Source organism: Gorilla gorilla, chromosome 2 (assembly GCF_029281585.2).
Source record: "Gorilla gorilla gorilla isolate KB3781 chromosome 2, NHGRI_mGorGor1-v2.1_pri, whole genome shotgun sequence".
Lineage (NCBI taxonomy): Eukaryota > Metazoa > Chordata > Mammalia > Primates > Hominidae > Gorilla > Gorilla gorilla.
In genome coordinates this window covers 143,615,281-143,638,212 of record NC_086017.1, presented here as the reverse complement: position 1 = coordinate 143,638,212, position 22,932 = coordinate 143,615,281, and the positions used below count along the sequence as shown (strand labels likewise).

The window sequence follows — 22,932 nt, the reverse complement described above, 5'->3', positions numbered from 1 at the left end:
TTTACAAGAAAAAAACAAACAACCCCATCAAAAAGTGGGCGAAGGACATGAACAGACACTTCTCAAAAGAAGACATTTATGCAGCCAGAAAACACATGAAAAAATGCTCATCATCACTGGCCATCAGAGAAATGCAAATCAAAACCACTATGAGATATCATCTCACACCAGTTAGAATGGCAATCATTAAAAAGTCAGGAAACAACAGGTGCTGGAGAGGATGTGGAGAAATAGGAACACTTTTACACTGTTGGTGGGACTGTAAACTAGTTCAACCATTGTGGAAGTCAGTGTGGCGATTCCTCAGGGATCTAGAACTAGAAATACCATTTGACCCAGCCATCCCATTACTGGGTATATACCCAAAGGACTATAAATCATGCTGCTATAAAGACACATGCACACGTATGTTTATTGCGGCATTATTCACAATAGCAAAGACTTGGAACCAACCCAAATGTCCAACAATGATAGACTGGATTAAGAAAATGTGGCACATATACACCATGGAATACTATGCAGCCATAAAAAATGATGAGTTCATGTCCTTTGTAGGGACATGGATGAAATTGGAAACCATCATTCTCAGTAAACTATCGCAAGAACAAAAAACCAAACACCGCATATTCTCACTCATAGGTGGGAACTGAACAATGAGATCACATGGACACAGGAAGGGGAATATTACACTCTGGGGACTGTTGTGGGGTGGGGGGAGGGGGGAGGGATAGCATTGGGAGATATACCTAATGCTAGATGACGAGTTAGTGGGTGCTGCGCACCAGAATGGCACATGTATACATATGTAACTAACCTGCACAATGTGCACATGTACCCTAAAACTTAAAGTATAAAAAAAAAAAAAAAAAGAAATCTGTACACTCAAAATGTACCAATATGATAATGTACTAGGTGCATTTATTCATCAATATTATAGATCAAGCTTGTCCAACCCACAGCCTACATGGATGTTTATATTTATTCAAAGCTAACCCAGGATGGCTTTGAGTATAGCCCAACACAAATCTTAAACTTTCTTAAAAACATTTTTGCAATTTTTTTTTCTTTTAGGTCATCAGATATTGTTAGTGTTAGTGTATTTTATGTGTGGCCCAAGACACCTCTTCTTTCAGTGTGGCCCAGGAAAGCCAAACGACTGGACACCTCTGCTATAGAAGTATGCAAATGTTATCTTAGAAACAGTGATCCTAAAAGTGGTTCCCTTAAATTCACTGTTATCTGACAAGAAAAATACAAGCTCTCACCTGAAAAAGTTTAAAAAGGGTTCTTCCATTGGATGCTACCATCTCCAAGAGCATATCAAACTGCTGCCCTTCAGTTGTCTCACTATATGGAGCACAGAGGGCAAAGGTAAGGAAGTCCAAGAGCGAACTAATAACTAGGGCACCAGTCCCATGATCCTGAAACAAAGCAACAGATTCTCTTTAAGACTTAGAGATGGGGACCTTCAGTTAAATTTTAACAATAATGTGTTCCTTTCTGTTATTCTATATGTCAGACATCAACATTGACTTTAATTTCTCAACATGAGGTTCAAAGTTGGATGACTCTTTAGTACTTGCTTTTGCTCATATAGTGAATCCATTATCCATCATACCTCAAAAGGAACAATTAAAATTCAAATTTCAAGAGTATAACCAAGACTTCTCAAATGTGTATAACAAAGGTTAGTGTTTATTTGCAAAAAATAATCTTTGACAATATTTGCAAAACTCTGGCAATCTGCTTATGTTCCTTCAAGATGCTATAGAATGCCCATCTCCAAAATTGTTATCAGGGACTGAGGAACAAAGATTTGGCTTAATTTTTTTTTTAGAGCAGTTTATTTCATAATGACATTTTTAAAGAAAGAAAAAACAAAAATTTGGAGTATCACTGTGAAAATCTAAAGGCTTTGACATCTATCCTTCCCAGGTGAATGGATATAGTCCTAAGACAAAATATTTTATTATCAGTGACCAAGCTGAACTGTGACCAATACTGACCAGAGCTGGGGGCTACAATAAAAAAAAAACAAAATCATCCACATGGCACTTATAGAATATCTTTCAATAATGGTATGGTATCTACCATGAAGACAAATTTAATTATAACTTACCACATGGGAATTAAATTTCTCCAGTAAGTTTTCCAGAAACTTCTTTGACGAGAGAAGAGAAGCTTTGTTCAACTGTTCTTGTCTTAAGTCGTAGTCATCATGCATGGGCTATTGATAAAAAAAAAAAAACAGTGATAATTCATAAGCAGTCCCATGTGCTAGCATCACGCAAAAGTCATTTATAAAGAGTATTCATTATACATTGAAAGAATTAAAAACCATTGCCTTTAAAGTGTAAGGCAAAAAGGAAACTCGTGATAAGCAGGCAGAAGTGATGATTTACCATGATTTTGATCAGACTTCACAGATAATTTGCCCAACAATTAACTCAACATATACAAAAGGTACTCTCTCAAAAGTCACAGATCTTATTAAAAGGCAAACATTTGCCCACTCAGAATTTTATAACTAAAATTTGAAATAAAACTTAGCATTTAAATGTACTAAAATTAACAACAAATACTTGTCTCAGGGTGATTTTCTTTTGAGTGTATAAAACATTCCAGCATGATGGTTAGGAGTAGAGCTCCAATCCTAATTTTACTACTGACAATAACTGGGAGACGTTACGCAAGGTAAGTTACTTTACATAAGTCTCTAAGTTTCATTTTCCTCAGCTGTAAAGTAGGAGTAATAGTATTTATGTAACATTACTATGATGCTTAGATGAGATAATTCATGTAAGATACAAAGCCAACACCTAATATGTAATGAGGGCTCAATGTTTGTTTCATAGCATTATTTTTTACTTTTTTTATTGTGGTAAACTACATATAACAAAAGTTACCATCTTAACCATTTTAAATTACACTGTTCAGTGGCATTAAGCATTCACATTGCTGGGCAACCATCACCACCACCCATCGCTAGAACTTTTTTCATTTTCCCAAACTGAAACTCTGTAATCATTAAACAATAATTCCCCATTCTGCCTTCCTCCCAAGCCCCTGGTAACCACCATTCTACTTTCTGTGAATTTGACCTCATATAAATAAAATCATACAATATTTATCCTTTTGTGACTGACTTCTTTCACTAGCATCATGTTCTCAAGGTTCATCCATGTTGCAACACATGTCAGAATTTCCTTCCTTTTTGTTTCTGCTCATTTAGCAAATACTGTATGTTACTATGGTTAATTGTATAAACTTTGGAGCCAGAAAGTGGGCTTGAAGCCTCCTCTGCCATTTACTAGCTACATGACCTTGAACAAGTTACTTGGGCCTTAAGTCCTTCTCTACAAAATAGATATAACAGTAATAACTTCTAAAGTTCATTGGAAGACTGAATAATATATGAAAAATTCATAGAATAGTACCTGAAACACAGAAAAAAATTAATCATTATTTATTAAACAGCTTGACAAGGCCTGTTAAGGATAAAAATTAAAATTAAAGATGAATATTATCCTCAGGAAGCTGACAGATTGAGAAAAATACATCATGTTTAGAAATAGCAATAATTCAAAGAAGAAATTGCTAAGAAAGACAAGTGTAATATTTATGAAGGGTAATCTCACTTCAGGGAGGGATAAATCACTACCACCTTCAGGAATAGGAAAGCTCCATTTATTTTTAAAATTTTATTTTAATTGTTTTGGGTACATAGTAGGTGTGTATATTTGGTAAGCTTCATTTAAAAGCTGACTTGAGCTCTTAATGAATAAGCAGGGAAAGAATTCTGAGCAGAGAGAATACATGAAATATTAAAAAATATATACATTGGTCTCCATCCTTGGCTCCTGACATAGAGCACCTAAAACCCTTGCAGACAGGGGCACTAGCAGAATCTTTTGTTGCAACAGTCTTTTACCCTGGTTCCTGACACAGAGCTCCTAAGAACTTTGCAATTTCCTGATAGGGGAGCCTGACACAAAGCTCTCTACCATTAGAATTTCCTGGGTGATAGGAACATCTTTTGTTCTAATAAAGCAACTCTCCATATCATTGTTAAGTTCTAGTTATCTCACTACTTGTTTGGAACAGTAAATAAAATTAATTCGCTTTTGGGAATGCAAGGTTTTACAGAAGTATTTACTTATGTTTATGTACGACTAAGCTTGCCTAAAACACTTTATATAAGGAAAAGTCCCAGGTACTATACACAAAACTGAGATAATCAGAAACTTCAAAACTATACTAAACAATTGTTTCTCCCTCTGTACAAGCTGCCACTAAGTTAGATCTTTACTGCGCAAACAGCTTTCAGGTGTGCTTCTTCTTTAGCCCTGTGACTACCCTAGCTCAGCAACTCATTTCTTACGTGACAATTTGGTCTACCTGCCTCTAATTTTACTTCTATTCTCCACATACTACCAGTGTGGGTTTTTAAAAACTCAAACCTGATCACATTACTACTCTCTTGCTAAAAAAAATCCTTCAGGTATTCCTTACAAAAAGATAAAAATCTAGCTCCTCCCTCCTGATACAGAACGTTTTTTATTACTGTCTGCATACATCTCTAGCTGCAACTCCTAATTACCCCCCATCCATACCTTATAACCCAACCACATTTAATTATTTGTTGCTTTCCAAACATGCCTTTTTATATGCTATTCCCCACCCAGGAAGGCCTTTCCAGAGCTAGAAAATTCCTGCCTGTCCTTCAAGATTCGGATCAAATGTAACATCTTCCAGAAAGACTGGGTGAGAATCTTTCATCTTCCCCTTATCACCAAACAAAAATAAAGTGCTGCTTTTCAAGATCCTATGGCCCCTACTACCTTACCTTGTACAGATATGCCTACCTTACCAGACTGTCAACAAAGTGAAGGAAGAAAAGAACTTCTGTCTTAAGATCTTTGAATTTCGGGCACACAGCACATTGCCTGATATTTAGGATATGCTAAACAAAGGTTTGAGTAACTATGAGAACAATTTAAGAAACAGAAACAAGAACTTATTGGTACAATGAAAATCTGGGACTGTGGAAATCAAAACCACCAGTCAACTTAAGAAAAACCAGTTTCCTTAAGAAAACTACTACTTACACACATAAGGGCACAAAGCATATCAACTGCTGCATGGATTACTCCGTTGTTGCTTCTTTTGAGTGCTTTTACTACCTTCACCCCTAGACGCTCGCGAAACCTTTTGGAACAAAAAACAAGCATATACTAGCAATACCAGAACATTTTAAATTGTTATATTATTGAAATAGGTCATATTAACTTTCCATTGCACTACTGGAACAATGACGTATTTTAAATTCCACCTCTGAAATTTATCAGTCTTCATAATAGTTTTTTCTTTGAGAGGGAAAATATTTTTTAGGGTTAACTAAAACTAAAAGGCATGTAATTTCCCATTCAAATTCAAGAGTCAGTTATATTACTGGTGAGTATGGGACCAATATTCTGCTTCTGCTGCCCTCACCTTCCTTTTTCATTTCTCATGAATAAAGTACCATATCACCCTATAAAAGGTATCTGGTTTAGTCAAGGAAAAGGAGGTGAATCATTCATTATTTGCCATTTTGAGTAGTTCAAATTCTCTAAGAGAAGTTAAGTTTCAGAAGACAACTTACTTTGGAAGCTGAGTGAAAGCTAGGAAACCAGCTTTGGATGCCACAAGCCTCCTCACAGCCTGGAACTGACTCTCAAGTTCCGCATTTGAAGCAACGACATCCCCTTCTTGGGACAATAATGCTGTTATGGCATTATTGATCAGTTTTTCTTTGTTTTCTGAGAAGAGACCCTAGGTGAAGAAACAGTATTTCAAAAAAGTTTCCATACCAAAAGTTAGTAACAATGAACAATTATGATAAAACTTAGCTTACATCTTGTGTTACTGCATGCAGGACTCCACTGTATGAAATATTAGCATTGAACCTGAATACAGCATCTGCAAAGTTGCCATCTGTAAAGAGATTAAGAGGTTCAAAAACAAGATATGAATTCCTAATTCTTAAATTATTAAGTAGATGAGTGGAAATGTAATTACATTTAAATCAATACTTACTTGGAGGCGTAGCTAAGAACCTGAGGTGAAGGCTCTCTACTTCCTCATCAACAGGCATGCTGAGTAACCCCCATCGCTGACCTTTATGGGTTGGTGTCATTTTTACACAAACATCTCTATTACCAGAGGCTCTTACTCCATCCAGCAAACTTGCTAATAAGGAATCTCTAAGTAAGATTAAAAGTAAAAAAAGGTTTTAGCATTGATGATTAAGGGGAATTTTGATCTAGCATGAAGCATAGGCCCTTTAGCAGGTAATCTGCTCAGGGACACACTACAGTTACAATGGGAAACACAAACAGTGGGGCTTTAGGAAGAGCTCTAATACTAGCTCTTCACCGTGCTGCTACATGACCTTGTACAAGTTACTTAAACACTAATTTTAATGTCTCTTTCTCTCCCTTTAAAATTATTTTTAACAGCTTTACTCGGTTCTAATTGACAAATCACAAGTCATCCAATTAAAATGTACAGTTTGATAATTTTTAATAAATTTATACAACTGTATAATCATCATCAGTTCTGATATATTTTCATCACTCCAAAAAATTTCCTTGTGCCCATTTGGAAAAGAACACTCCCCAGCCCCAGGAAACCACTGATCTATCTCTATAGTTTTGCTTTTTAAAGAAACTTCATAAAAACAGAATTATAGAATATGTAGTCTTAGGTGTCTTGCTTATTTTACTTATCATACATACGCTTTTGAGATTCATCCAAGTTGTTGCATGTATTAGGTCAGTCCTTTTTTATTGCTGAGTAGTATTCCATTGTATGAACAGACAACATTTTGTCTGTTCATTCACTGGCTGATCTAGATATGGATTGCTTCTGTTTTTGGCTATGAGTAATGATATTACAAACATTCATGTGCAAGTCTCTCTGTGGGCATCTTTTCATCTCTCTTGGATAGATACCTAAAAGTGGAACTGCTGGACCATGTAAGTATGTGTTTAATCTTTTAAGAAATTATCAGACTGTTTTTCAAACTGGTTTTATCATTTTACCTTCTTACCAGCAATGTATGAGAGTTCTTTTCTCCATATCCTCGCCAACACCTGGCACTGGCAGTCTTTTAGATGTTAGTCATGTTAGTGAATATGTAGTAGTTTGCATTTTCATTTCCTAAAGATTCATGATCTTTTCATGTATTAACATTCATATTTTTCCAGTGAGGTGTCTATTTCAATCTTTTGCCCATTTACTATTGGGTCGCTTGGTTTTTTTCAGTATTGAGTTGTAAGAGTTCTGTATATATTCTGGATAGAAAACCTTTATTAGCTATATGCTTTGCAAAGATTTTCTCCCTGCGATCTGTCTTTTCTTTTTCTAAATGGTGTCAAAGTTCTAAATTTTAATGAAGTCTAACTAACAACCTTTTTTTCTTCTTTTCTAGATTGTTTTTGGTATTACATCTGAGAAATCTTTTCCTAACCCCAAGTCACAAAGAAGTTGCTTTACTTTCTGCATGTAAGTGTTATTGGGAATAAGAGGACCTTCTTCCTACGGCTACTGTCAGGACAAAGCAAGATAATGTACATAAAGCATCTGACAAACAGAGTGTTAAGATCCTTCCTCTGATTAGAACATCCATACTTTTTTTTTTTTTTAAGGTGTTCTTTTTCGTTGAATTCAGGACAGGAAAAAAACATAACCATTGCTTAACATTTCAGTCTTGTTGACCTTAGACTGAAAGCTTTGTAAGGCAAGAAACCGCTATTGGTCATACTATACTACTGGAAATACTATAAAAACACTAGTTATAGGCCGGGTGTGGTGGCTCATGCCTATAATCCCAGCACTTTGGGAGGTCAAGGCAGGCGGATCACTTGAGGTCAGGAGTTCGAGACCAGCCTGGCCAAGACGGTGAAACCCCATCTCTACTAAAAATACAAAAAAAGAAAAAAAGAAAAAAATTAGCTGGGCGTGGTGGCGCACACCTGTAATCCCAGCTACTTCTGAGGCTGCGGCAGGAGAATCGCTTGAACCCGGGAGATGGAGGTTGCAGTGAGCCAAGATCACGCCATAGCACTCCAGCCTGAGTGACACAGTGAGACTCTGTCTCAAAAAAAAAAAAAAAAAAATTGAAAATGGGAGGGTCATTTTAAATATGCAAGAAAATGTCTTTTCCCAAATTAAATAATTTTAAATTTCTAGACTACATATCTTTGGTTTTCGTTGTTGACCAAGCACTTTGCCTTGCACATACTAGGATTTCAAAAACTTAAAAAAAAAAAATACCTCTCTGTTGAAGAATATTTCCGTACTTGCCCTTTTATAAATTCAATGGTAAAAAGTTGTGGATTTTCTGAGTCACAGACCAATGCAAATACCTAATGAAAAAACAAAAAATAGCTTCAACAAAAAAAAGTTTATAGTTTTATAGTATTTCATTATAAAATGCATCACTTAGCTTACAAAAGTCAGTATTTTAAGATGTGACTTGTTTACAATATAAGAGTTTAAAACTTTAAAATCTCAAAGTTTCAGTTGAGTAATAAGTTCCATTCTTTATATACTTGGAAAATAACTTTTGTAATAATCATTGTTCTATGATCAATTAATATAAATATGTTAAGAGTTAAATACAGATTCTGTCCATTTCATATTCTTTAGCCATGAGTAAACATTAAAATAGAAAGAAAATTATCCTAATTTATCAATAGAAAGAAATCTCATTTAAGCTAACAATGCTGAAACTTACTTCTCCTAAAGGCTTCAATGTTGCAATATTATAGGTTGCCGGATCACGTTCTACTAAACATGTTTCTGTAAGTGCTAGAACTCTTTTAACAGGCTCCTTCAAAAAATAAAATTGAGACATATTAAAAAGTTATTTTTTAAAATGTCAAAATCAGATGAACAAATTTTCATTTTTAACATATGGGTCTTACCGAATGTCTAGGTGATATTTTTTGGACTACAAACTCTGCTAAAGATGTGATGGATTCATCAGTGCTGTATTTTCCAAAGCGAAGATTCAAATATTGCTCGAATTCTAAAGGCTCTTTCCTGATCCGCAATGAAATACCTATGTAGTTACCAGCATGGTCTATTGCACTTTTAATAATCTCTTCTCTTTGCTCTGACGCAAATAAATGCTGCACAAATTTAGAAATTTAAAAAGTCAGAGTTGAAACAACTGAAATGTGTCTGTAGCTAATCAACTCATAGGAAAGGTATTAAAGTAGCAATTCTAGAGAAAAAAGAGGTAGGTATTAGAGGCAAATAAGCAGTTATTTCAATGAAGAGACTATTACTAAATTAAAATAATAAAGTCTGGGATACAGAGCTTTGCAACTAACTCACTGAACGGCAATTATCTCAAAATTTCTCAGGTTCTGGTTCTCATCACCTTGTGCAAAACAGCATGCTGGGTCTTCCAAGAAGGGCCTCCAAGGAACCCCAGCCAAGCCACTGGGGGTGATGGGTACTGTGTGGGCAGGATTCCCAGTTTCAAACAACGCAGCTCTGATTTAATCTGTTTTACACAGTAGGCTTCTTTGCAAGATGATGCTGAAGAATGTTTAAATGTTTACAAGTCATTGGCCTACTGATGTTACAAACCAACTTTCTGGGCTCTATTTACAAAGGTAAGGAAACAGGCTACAGGATGAGTATCTGTTATTTGAAATGCTTGGGATCAGAAGTATTTCAGACTTCAGAGTTTTTTAGCATTTGGAATATTTTCATTACACTTAGCAGTTGAGCATTCCAAATCTGAAAATCCCAAATCTGAAATGCCCCAACAAGCATTTCCTTTAAGCATCATGTTGGCACTCAAAAAGTTTCCGATTTTGGAACATTTTGAACTTTCAGATTTGGTATGCTCAACCTGAACTTGCATTTGGTGCCTAGAGGCCAGAAATGCTCAATGTCCTGTAAAGGGCAGAGTAGGAGTGTCCCACACAAGAAAGAATTGTCCTCCTCAGAATGTCAACAGCTCCCCTGCTGAGAAACACTGGATCACATCGTGTTTAAGAACCTGGTTTTATTCCTAGCAGCTTTTTATAGTCACCATAGATGCAAAAGGTATTAGATAAAGGTCTGTTGAATAAATCTGGTATAGTACCATATTTATAGTGAATTGATTCATTTTAGCTAGTGTCTTACAGTGAGAAAGTGGATTAATTCAAATGAAAACTTCTTGCTGCCACCAAGTAATACAAAATGTTGGCAATAAGAAGAGTATGAAACAATTTTCATCCTTAATGTTTACCTTATTATTCCATTTTATGGCTTGGTTGAATTACTGTGATACAGTTATCCTATTAAGGCCTGACAGGCCATATTCTTGTAATCAGGTATGTTTACCAACAAGATGTTAAACATTCCAAATTACCACTGACCAGGGAAGAGACAGTCTATGGATAGCACTAAGACAGCAGGCTTTGGGCTGGGAGAAGGCCCTTCATCTTTTGGGTCAAGCCTCAGAGGTAACACACAGAGGTTTACCTGTATGTTCCTAGATGAGGGAAACTAGGATGGTACCCGTCAAGTGGGGAAAGAGTAAAATCTAAGATGGAAAAGGCCTGTAACTCTGAAGAACAAACTATATTTCTACATCACATTATCTAGCCCCCATCATTGTTTATTTCCCTTTTGCTAACATCTACTATCTTATATATGTAAAAGTTCAACGCTTGCTTTGGCTCTGCTACCAACAAAACGATATTTTATCTACAAAACACTAAAAATTGAAGGAGCATTCCCGGAACACTAAGGTAGCTACAATAATTAAAATTTTCAAGAGAAAGGAATTTTGCAATTAAGTTCAAATGAGTCTCTCCATTTGGAGACTTTCTCTACCGCACATCTTTGAGACAGAAAGGCAGGATGTATCTTAAAAAAAAAAAGTTATATATACTTCAGCTTCTATTACTGATTAACAGGGTTCTCAGCACCTTAAGTAGCTTCTGTTATACCCCATAATTTACTTATATATAATTCTGAATTTCAGAACAAAAACATGCAATGAATTCCAAATTGAAGTTTCAATGCATACTCAGATTTCAGATTATAAACAGCTAGGCAAAGGATGAAAGACTCTCAAAAAGTAAGTGATTTTAAATTACTTTTTTCATTTTTTTTTTCCTTTTTGTGCAGAATAAGGTCTCACTATGTTGCCAGGCAGGTCTTAAACTCCTGGGCTCAAGGTATCCTCCTAACTCTGCCTCCCTAAGTGCTGGGATTATAAGTGTGAGCCGCCATGCCAGGCTTAAATTACTTTTTCAAGGAAAGCTTAGAAACTTTTTGGTAAGACAGTAATACCAATGAAAATAACAACTGTAGTCACTGTTTACCGTACTAAGCCATCCATTGTGTGTAAAGCATTTTACATAAATTATCTCACCAGATCCTCACTCTCCTCATTTTGGAAAGCAGCAAACTGGGATTCAAGCTCAGGTAACTTTGATACCAAAACCTGCACTCTTATACTTCCTTCCAGAGGACTCACATGAAATTTCAAAATGAAGTATAAAAAGCTTCGCTTTCCTTCAAATGGTCATGACCCTTTTAAAGTGTTTTTTTTTTTTAAATAGTACTTACCAATCTACTAAATCCTCCATAAAGTATACAAAATCCTCCTTGATAATCTGAGAGATCTACAAATCCTTCAATATTTCTATAGTCATAGGAACAGAGTACTCTGTTGGTTGCAGGATTAATTTGGTCAAAGCCTCCTGGAGTTACTTCCAAAATTACAGGTTTTCTTGAGTCACTCCAGTGATGCTTATAGCAGTTGTATCTCTAAAGACAGAATCAGTATTACTTTTAGGTTCATAAAATAAAATTATATAAAATAAAATTTGATGTATCACAGTCACTATTGAAACGACCAAAAATCTAATTGTCATCGTAAATATTTAGAGCTACTATCCAAATTGTTAAAACTATGATTAACTTTAACTATTTGGAGGTGTTTAAGAATGTTCACACTAACTGAAGACAGTACATTCTTTTTTAATTAGCAAAGGGTTTGGGTTACAATATTTTATGAAGCTATTTTAAGCCACTCTATGTAAATTTATAAAAAGAAAAAAGAGGAAATCCTACATAGAAATGTATTCTGAAAGAGTTTTACTGGAAAAAAGATCTACTTTCTTTGATGGATTCTTTTAATCCAAGTTCAATAATGAAAAGAGCTAAGTCACATTTCAGGGAAATTGTAATATTCAATTTAAACAACCTGAACTGGCTCAGTATATTAATGTATATTTTATTTCCACATACAAAAAAAAAAGCTGAGGCCTACATTTGACCTTAGGCTTTTCTAATCACACAATTGGAAAGTTATCTTCAAGATGTTTGATCATATTAGCAAGTAAAATTCCAGTTAGATAATATTCCTTCACAAATTAAAGTAGCTGAGTGTCAGAAATTATTAGAATAGTCAATATCCATTTACTATCCAGTTTTAGCCTTTAAAAAGAAAAAAGGTTTAATCTAGGCTGCTAAGCAAAATGATGCAATACGGAAGAAGAAAATAAATTTAAAATAATAGAAAACTGAAGCAAAGAGAAAATAAGGATAACAAAGTTTCAGATGTGAAATGAGTATCCTCTCCCCCACCCAAACACCGCAAAGTTTTCTACCCATCAATATAAAGTGGGATACATGGTCAATTACAATTTTTAACGTAAAAATCAATTGGTTGCTCTAGAGTACAACTATTTCTGATACTGAAATAAGAAATTATCTTCTAGGTTTTCAGAAAAGAGAGTGAAGCACTAAGTAATGAACACCTCCACTAATATCCCAACACTGAAGTCAGCAATGACCTTCACAGGACATCAAGTCTCCTCAACATTACTGATCTATGCATCAAACACACACATAGTTCCATAAAAGTAATTATGCAGACAGACAAAGGGCCTGCACTAATCCAAGAATACAGAACCTTGATTCTGAACCAAAAGATCAATCAATGCCACACCTCTCCTGCAGGAATGGGAGAAGGCAAGGCACAAAAATTGTGGAGCTTTCCAAACTATACTTGTTTACATGCCTCAAGACCACTATATAGGATATTCTCCATTCCTCCCAGCTCATAAACAACTGCCATTAATGAGATGTGCTGATGGAAGCATCATTATCCCTCAGGATTGCAGGGGCCAACCAAGAAGGACTTTTGAGAAACCCTGATTTAGAAGTATATCTAGGGCAAATGGAGGTCTCAGAGCCAAATTCAACTTAGGCAAGAAGAGTGCCGTTTAGCCAGCACAGTATTTGGGGTGGAATCTAAACTTGTTTTTAGGACAATACAGGTGTCACTTTGAGCCCCTTACTCCTGATGTAAAATCAGGTAAACTATCCTTTGGGCAATCTTCTAGAGGTACTGTTTCTACCACAAGATTTTGAAAAGTATTAAATGGCTGAAGTTAACTGGTACAAAAGACAGCTTATATAAAAACTCTAAGTATGCTTTTGAAAGCAGTTGTTTCCTAAACAGATGAGGTACGTCACCTGCCAATATAGAATAATTAAAATAAGCACACCAAGTTATGATTTATAAAAATTTGACCATGGCTTATCAGGAACAAGAAATAAGCAGCTCGCCAGTTGCCATTAAACTATTTTTAAAGGCTGCTGGGCAACCAGCCAATTGCTAGAGTTGAAATTAGTGAGGTTTCTGGGATGCTAAAACAAGTAGCAGAATATTCATAGAAAGGATGAGAGCTTAAGACAGACAGGAGAATGGTGCTGCCCGCATATCAGAATTCAGTTCTTGCCTTTTGCCAGAAGCTAGGGTTCTGAACAGTGCTATAAATTTAAGCATTATTTTTCTCCATTATAAAAGTAATACTTGCTAATGGGAAGAAATTTAATATCTCAAGAGAGTGAAAAAAGGTTACACTCCTGTTCCTCTTTGCCAGAAGTCTCTGATTTAGTTTAAATGCTGCTGTTACATTACTGGAAAAGGCCTGGGAAAGTTAAGACGACTCTGATATGCTACCACAGCTTCCTCCAAAGCCGTCAGTGCACCATGCCAAGCTTCAGTACAGGCCAGATCCAGTCCAAGAACATGTAAGAAGACAGTTTCAATATGCTGAAATCTTAAAACTTGAATATTTCTGAAATAAGAAACTCCTACACCAAACAACGAATGAATGCTCCAACAAGCACTATCAGCAGTATGACGTTCTCTGGTATTACTGTTTGGAATACTGTATAAGGACTACCTGAATGCTTATAGCGTTGCTTTTAATGCTCCAAAGGTTTTTTTGCCCTTCTTCCCCCCCATCTACCAGTATCAACATTCTTAAATCTAACTGTTGATATTTGAGTTTCCTGTTAAACTACATCACATGATATCAGGAGACATTACAATTTTGTTTCTTTTCCCTTTAGCTTTGCTACAAATGGAACACACGGATTATGAAATGATTTCTACAATAAAGGGCAACATTTGAACAAATAAAAATACATAATAAATGTTAAATATTTACCCTTCCTGTGATTTTTCCCTCTGAAAAATCAGTTCTAAATCTCTGAAAGAGAAAATATAACCACAGTTTATGACAACAGACTGGTAAGGAAAACTTGGCTCACTCCCTTCTACTCAAAGCAAGTAAAATCCTGACTTGGTAACCTGGACACTAAAAACTGTTATTCAAGTTATAGTTTAAGAATATTCAATAAAAAGAGTATGAAACCTTATTGAAGAACAAGATAAACATACAATGCTTTCTCCTGCATATGCAATTAAAAAAAAAAACTAATAAACTTTCAAATATAAAAGATTTTCCAGCCTGTTAGAGAAAAGTGAGCGTTTCACAGGGTCAAGTTAAAGGTCAGTAAGAAAAAAATAATCATAGTGGGTACAGGGGCAGAGAATATTAATTTCTCTACTTCTATGTAACTACTTCATTTTAAAAAGAGAAGAAAGAAATTTCATTTATGAACATGGAATCTTCTTACCAATGCTTCTGTAAGAAGTTCTGTTCTGTGCTCTGTAGAAAATTTTAAAGTTTCTGACTTTTTTCCACTGCCTTTACGAAATGTGAGGTTGAACTCCGTTCCTTGTCCTTTTCCAACAGGGCTGATGCTGCAAATGTCTCCATAAGGCCACTTAAAAAAAAAAATTTTTGACTGGTGCTACTATAATACAGTAAAACATAATGCTTATTTTTGTCACTTTAATTTCATAATCACTGATTAAATCAGCAAAATTTTATAAAACAGAGTCTAGAAATTCTTATAGTAATTCTGTAAAAGAAATTCTTTTAAAGGTTTTTAGTCAGAAAAATCCAATATGTATTCTTATTTTAATGATGACATTAATCCAAAGAAATTAAAATTAAAAAGTGACAAGAACTGGGAAGTGAAATTTTATGATTACTTAAAAATTTGTTAAAAAGTTTGTGAAACATGCCTAATTTGGAATTAAAATAGGCCAGAATATCTTTGAATATGTTTACTTATAAATGTTCAGGTTACTCTTGCCTTTATAAACACATAATCCTACTCCCATGACGAGTATTTTATACTAACTGGACTCATGACTTATATACGCTTTTATTACAGTAAAAAGTATAAGCCTTTATAAATTATAGAGAACTAAATTACTAATTTTACATAAAGGAGGTGGCCACAACTAATAGTAACATCAAGTTATACCCTTGAGAGCCTAGAAATAAGCATATTCTCCCCCTCCCCTTTATTTATTATTTATTTTTGGTCCCCAAATCAGAGTATTACGTAAGCACATCAATCTCTTTCAGATTTGACATTTCTATCTTCAAGTACTGATTTAAGGGAGGGTAATGGTCACAGCCTGGCTTTTAAAATTCAAAGGGAGTTCATACAAACACCTAACAGCTTCTAACAGGATTACCTGATTTGTTACTTCTAAGGTATTGGGATTATATGTAGTAATCGCATGAGTTCCAACTGAAAAGACACGCTTATACCTACAAAGGAAAACAAGTGCTTAAATTTAGTTTTAAACAAAAAGATATTTTATAAGAAAATATATATAACACAAAACAAACAGTTCAATACATAGAAATGTGTTAGTTGATTAATGGTGACTAAATATAGCTTAGTTATATATTCTCACCTTTTTAAACATTCTAAAATGTTATTTTTATTAAAACCCACCCACTCATTTTACTGTGAACTATTAAGATATCTAAGTAGAAAAGTATGATTTATATGCAAGCAATCTTGTGTGTTGTTAGTATAAATTAAGTTGGCAAAGCATCAGCTGAGGATGCTGAAAGATCCTAAATGGGAAAGTTTTATTAAAAAAAAAAAAAACACTGCATACCAATGCTTTCAAAATACCCTTACAACAAAGCCATATGGAAAGGAAGGAAAAACTATGGCCTGGGGCAACTGGTCAGTCACAGCCATATCCTGGAATCTTAATAGTTTCTACTTAAGCAACTACCTATTACATCTCAGTGTTGCAATTTTATAGAAGTAGGAAGCCTACATCACAAACAAGCAGTTTTCACTTCTCACTTCATTTCCTTTCAAGTAACATATTTGAAGGAGAAAAAACATTTGGGTATCAGTAATCCTTCAAAAGAGAGAGGAATTCATAATCATAAAAGGAAATTGAATTAGAAAAACTTATTTAAAGCAAAATAATTAGTTCTTTGGAAATAAAATATTAAAATGGATAAAACATTAGTATATATAAAACAAAAGTAAGGAAAACAAAGACTTCACACAACCAAAAGTTTTTTAAAATGCTGTATATAATTCTATGCTGACAAATTTGAAAATTAAGGATAAATCAACCCTTATATTGAAGAATTTAAGAAAGCTGCAAAGAATTACATCCTCCAAAAGCACCAGGCTCAAATGATTTCAAGACAGAAGAAACCTGAGGACCAAGTAACTCCCATGCTCCTTAAATTGCTGCCGAAAACTGAGTAAAAAACAGCTTCTCAATTTTTTTAATACTACTAAAATCTGAAAAGACAATACAATAAGAAAAAAACCCACCAATCTATTTTCAAAGCTAATATTAGCAGTAACAATCAAGGTCGCATTTTAAAATACTAATACACCGTGACCAATTAGGTAAACACTTCAATATTAGAAAAATCTATTAACATAATTTGTTATATTTATTGAAATATCTATTTGTATTTTAATATGAGATTTTTTTAATTATCAAAAATGCTTAAGTTAAATCAAATGTCTTTTTGACATCTACGGAGAGAATCATGTTTTCTTCCTTTGAACTATTAATATGCTAAAAAGGCATTAATAACTTAAACAAACAGCCATGATCAGACTCAAAGGTAATACAATAAAAGTATTCCCATTAAGATCAAGAGAGATCTTTCACATTTTCATTTTTCTCTTGTCTATTTTTTAAAATCAGTATATTATAAAAATGAGAAAGTATTTCCATTTAGGTAAAAAGGAAATGATAAGATTTTATTAATCTTTACCACATATCCATATACAAAAGTATTGCTACATTGTGTTTTTTTCCCTAACTCTACATGTCTAAAGTGAAGTGAGAAACTAAAAAATTACAGCACTTCCCTCTAACAAAAAAGCAGTCATTTGCTTCTTTTTAAAGTGGAGTGAGGGTTAGGGGACTGGTGAAGTAAACAAGCTATCTAAAGAGCTTAAAAGTCTCAAAACTTCAAAGTCTTAATCAATTAATAGGAACTAAAACAAAGAAATAAGATTTTGCTCAGTCTTTGACTTAAAAGCTGCACAGTGAAATCAAATGTGTGATAAGAGATGTGAATTCACAAACTATTTTTCAGAATCACCTTGAAATTCAAACATGAAAATCCTTACAATCCTGAAATAGAACTACAGAATTTGTTTATTTTATTCTGTGAGCAAAAAGTGAAAGAATGCCTGAAATGTTCCAAATGTAACTGCTGGTGCCATGTACAGTCTTAGAGGACTGGCTAAGAAAATATCCTTTTCAATCCTACACCAATCTTCACCACCACACCTAAGCCTCTTCTAATATCTTTCTCATATAATTCTGTCATCTAGATCATACTGTCAAAAGAACTTTGAGATGACAATATTTTAGACCTACATTGTCCAATAAGAAAGACTTTCTGATATGGCAAAATTTCCACTGTCCAATAAGGAACTAGTCCCCAACCTTTTTAGCACCAGGGACCGGCTTTGTGGAAGACAATTTTTCCATGGACAGGGCAGGGGGATGGTTTCAGGATAAAACTGTTCCACCTCAGATCGTCAGGCATGAGTTAGATTCTCATAAGGAGCACACAACCTAGATCCCTCTCATGTGCAGGCGGTGGATGGGGCTCAGGCGGTAATGCTGGCTCGCTTGCCCACCGCCTACCTCCTGCTGTGGGGCCCAGTTCTTAAAGAGGCCAAAAACCTGGGCTTGGGGGCCCCTGCAATAAGGTAGCAATGAGAAAAGTGTACCTATTGAGCACTTGAAATGTGGCTAAGGCAACTGAATTTTACATTTTATTTAAAGTTAAATAAATAGCCACATGTAGTTAGCGGCTACCATATTGGAGAGATCACATTCTGGATCCTTCAGCAAAAGGATCCTGGAGTTGTATGCATGCTAGACCCAGCAGAGTACTGTCATAACTAGTGAACACGGACCTATCTTTAAGCCATCCTAAGAAAGCTATTAAAAAAAGAAAATTCCTAAGAGAACTCCCTTCCCCTCCGCACTCCCTTCCTTAAGTACTCCTCATGCCGCTCCTCTTTTTAGAGTGGCTGTTGAACTTCCGCTTAAGGATGGGGCAAATATTTCTATGTCATTTAAGACATCTTTATAAGCAAGCTTGAACTTCCAAAGATTACCAAAAAAGCCTCCCTGGATAACAAAGCTAAACTTTCAATGATTTTCTAAAAAGCCCCCTTAGATAACAGATTTAGAGATGAAAATCTCTAAAATGTCTTGCATGTATAGAGTATTAGTCACAACATTTACAGCTAAAAGATTTTTACCAGCAAAGCACAATGACTCACACCTGTAATCTCAGCACTTTGGGAGGCCGAGGCAGGAGGATCACTTGAGGTCAGGAATTTGAGACCAGCCTGGCCAACATGGCGAAAACCCATCTCTACTAAAAATACAAAAATTAGCCAGGCATGATGGTGGGTGCCTGTAATCCCGGCTACTCAGGAGGCTGAGGCAGGAGAATTGCTTGAACCTGGGAGGCAGAGGCTGCAGTGAGCCAAGATCATACCACTGTATTCCAGCCTAGATGAGACTCCGTCTCAAGAAAAATAAAAGATTTTTATCTTTTACTAAGTCAACAGTGTCCCAAGTCAAAGAAGAGACAAAGACTCCACGGATTCAGGGAGGCACAAGTCTTCTTCTTTGAGGCTAACTCCTACCATAGTACCCAGCATTGACTACAGTAGATACCCCAATAAATGCTTAATAGCTAAATAAAACAATCTATCCAAAAATATGTCAACATACAAATCTATGACCTATTAGCCTGCTCTTGCCTTTAAAGCAGAATGTCAGACAGCAAGTAATTTTACACCAATTTTTAAATTCATAACATCAGAAAGACCTTTGCCCCCTAACTGAAAAATTAATATTCGTATTGACTTTACCTACTGCACCTGTTTTCTTTTTATTCAGGCACTAAACTTACATCATTAAATGCCTACAAGAAGTAGGCATTTCTTAAGTTATCACAACTCACAAGCTTATTGTAATACAACAGCTTATTAAGAAACATAACTTATGTTACCATTAGGTATAATGTTATTTAGAATCAGGAAACAAATGCTGCTTAAAGAAATACAAGTGTTTGAGGCGACTGCTTTATCTGTGGGGCATTTTACTCCCCTGCAATTGGTGACAAAGAAAAAGAAAAAAAAATGTTGTGCTGATGATAGTATTGGTGGAGATAAGATCATCTGAACAGGAAAACCACTGAGGCAAAAGCTGGGGATGTAATCAAGTTTTGGATTTGATAAGGTGATGCTTATATTTTTTAACAGACAGATTAAACATATTAATTTACATCAAAACACTTCTAAATTATTTTAATTCCTGAAAATAAAAATGTTACAGCATTCTTAAGTTTTCTAGTTCTTATGAATACTGCTTTCCTCTTTTAAACAATTTTTGTGGCCGGGTGCAGTGGCTCATGCCTGTAATCTCAGCACATCGAGAGGCCAAGGCGGGAGGATCACTTGAGCCCCAAGACCAGCCTGGGCAAGATGGCAGACCCCATCTTGAAAAAGACACACACACAAAAAAACCAACAATTTTTTAAAACATGTTTTTTTTTTTTTAACATATGGTATTTTATAGCATGATTTTTTTTTACATATGGTATTTTATAGCATGATTTTTTTTTACATAAGGTATTTTATAACAAGATTTTTTTACATGTTTAGGCAAAATAAAAAAAAAAACCAATGTGTTAGGTCAGATACTCTATTAGGTACTATAATGGATTAAATGAGTTATCTGACACTGTGCTGGGTTCAATAATATGATAGTGAATAGGAGTCCTTTAAAGACTCAGTTTTCTCCCAACATTTTACTAGTTATCTAATTCAAACATCTGAAATAAACTTCAAAGTAATAAGAGCTAAGATTCTTGTCATTGTCTCAAAGTTAATTTCTGACTTGAATATTTAACTAGCTTCTATCAATCAGGCATGTAAAATAGTGTCAACAGAGATACTACAAAAATACTGGTCACCATCCTAACATCTATTATATTCTTCTGCACAGAAAATCCATGTAATTCAGTATGATCATAATAGAGAAAATTCAACATTTTTGTAAACTGAGAAAGTTTATGTTTACTATAAAATAATGGTTCTCAAATTCTTGACGTCGGAAAATTTTTGTGTACCTGTATTACTTTTAAAGTTCAAGATCCTCAATCCCTTCAGTGGAGAATCTACGCCAACAGGCTTCAAAGAAGCCAAACAGAACTAATCAAAGTTAGAAGAGAGCTTTTATGTTACACACTCTAGATCTCATAACACACAGCATAAACCTTTATAATACTGTAGGCAAGGTTGGCTAGTTATAATTGTTCACTACTGGCTGATGCAAGGAAACTAACATATCTTAACTGAAAGCAATTCTATTCATGTCCCGGTATTGTAGATATTGACAACTGTTCCCTAGAAGTAAGCCAACATCTACTTCCCCACAAATTTTACCTGCTGGCCCAAGTTCTGTCTTTCAGCTGCACACAGAGCATACCTAATTCTTCTGCCAGTCAGACCTTCCATTTGAATTCTTTTTCCTAGGTTGAATATCCTAGTTCCCTTGGCCATTTTAAAACAAGTTTTGGCCACCAATTTCTTGAAGCCTTTAGGATACTCATGGAACCCAGGATTTTTCCTTTTATCATTAAAAGCTTGAGAATCCAGTAACTTGAACTAAAATTTGAGTCCATCTAATAATGAAATTAAGGATAACTGACCTACAACATTTCTTAGGAGATTAATGGTCAGCATTGGTAAAGGAGGCACTACAGCTTAATGGTTAAGCACACCAACTCGAGCCACATTGCCTGGACTACTCACTAGCTGTGTTTTCTCTGATAACTTCCTTAACTTCTCTAAGCTTTGGTTTCCCCGACTGAAAGATATGGATAATACATACAGTCATGCGTTGCTTAACAATGGGAATCGATTCTGAGAATCTGTCATTAGGTGACTTCTTCATTATGTGACTATCACAGATTTCTTCCCAAAATTCTGTATGTAAATTACTAGTTTTGTACTTACACAAACCTAGATAGTATAGCCTACTACACTCCTAGGCTACATGGTATAGCTTATTGCTCCTAGTGTACAACGTTACTGTACCTAATACTGTAAGCAGCTGTAACACAATGGTAAATATCTGTGTATCTAAACATACGGGATCATCATATATGCAGTCCATCATTGACGGAAATGTTATGTAGTACATGACTGTATATCTACTTCACAATGTGAGAAAAGAAATAATCCATGTAAAGTACTTGGCACTTATGTGCCTGGCTAATGAGTATAACAGTCAATAAATGTTAGCTATTCCTATTGCTATTATTCCACTAGTTGACTAACGGAGAGTGGGGAATCCCAAAACTCCAGTAGAATAGCTGAACAAATTATAATTAGTATATTTATGTTTTAAAGTAGCCATAACTGCTTTTTTTGAGATGGAATCTAGCTCCATTGCCCAGGATGGAGTGTAGTGGCGTAATCTCAGCTCACTGCAACCTCCGCCTCCTGGGTTCAAGCAATTCTCCCATCTCAGCCTCCTGAGTAGCTGGGACTACAGGCGTGCGCCACCACACCAGATAATTTTTGTGTTTTTAGTAGAGATGGGATTTCACAATGTTGGCCAGGCTGATTTTGAACTCCTGACCTCAAGTGATCCTCCAGCCTTGGCCTCCCAAAGTGCTGGGATTATAGTCGTGAGCCACTGTGCCCGGCCCATGACTGCTTTAGTGTATTCATATTCAAAACAAAGAACAAAATTAATGGGCAAACTGATCGTTCATCTGGTTGTATTGCCAGGATACTCTGTAGTGGAAACTTCACTTGAAACATCAGTTTCACCAAGGAGGGCTCATTCAGATAAAAAGTTGTACTCCTCAGAAAAGAAAAAGAAGAAATGGATAGGACATACTCTGCAAATATCTGTCCTAAAAGCTCAGTAAGAGCTTTAGAAGAAACAAAAGGGCATCCCATGAAATGTAATATTTTAAGGCCTTAAATTCCATGATGCAATGTCCATATCTTTTCCAGCTCAGATGGAGCTAGCTTTGAACACACATTTTGTGTAAAACATAAGATTCCGATAAAGGAGATGTGATCCAATTTGCAATTCTAGGTAAGAGATGTTCAAGTCCCAGGTTGCCTGATGATAGTCACAAAAAATTAGACAAAGAA

The 22,932-nt window shown here is 35.2% G+C and overlaps 1 protein-coding gene across 2 annotated transcripts in view; it reads right to left on the bottom strand.

Moving 5' to 3' along the window:
- The window catches only part of DNAJC13 (DnaJ heat shock protein family (Hsp40) member C13), a 125,522-nt gene that overhangs the window by 80,661 nt on the left and 21,929 nt on the right, over positions 1–22,932 (bottom strand). For both annotated transcript variants that reach the window (XR_008678520.2, XM_031009469.3), the window contains exons 3-15: positions 15,917–15,992; positions 15,001–15,150; positions 14,529–14,570; positions 11,629–11,829; positions 8,973–9,179; positions 8,783–8,878; positions 8,320–8,411; positions 6,079–6,245; positions 5,897–5,976; positions 5,645–5,814; positions 5,109–5,208; positions 2,120–2,227; positions 1,266–1,421 (exon numbers count right to left, since the gene is read on the bottom strand). Coding sequence is in view for 1 of the 2 variants with exons in the window: in XM_031009469.3 (XP_030865329.3) it covers positions 1,266–1,421; positions 2,120–2,227; positions 5,109–5,208; positions 5,645–5,814; positions 5,897–5,976; positions 6,079–6,245; positions 8,320–8,411; positions 8,783–8,878; positions 8,973–9,179; positions 11,629–11,829; positions 14,529–14,570; positions 15,001–15,150; positions 15,917–15,992 (1,645 nt within the window). In the remaining variant the exon portion in view is untranslated. The remainder of the gene's footprint in view (positions 1–1,265; positions 1,422–2,119; positions 2,228–5,108; positions 5,209–5,644; positions 5,815–5,896; positions 5,977–6,078; positions 6,246–8,319; positions 8,412–8,782; positions 8,879–8,972; positions 9,180–11,628; positions 11,830–14,528; positions 14,571–15,000; positions 15,151–15,916; positions 15,993–22,932) is intronic.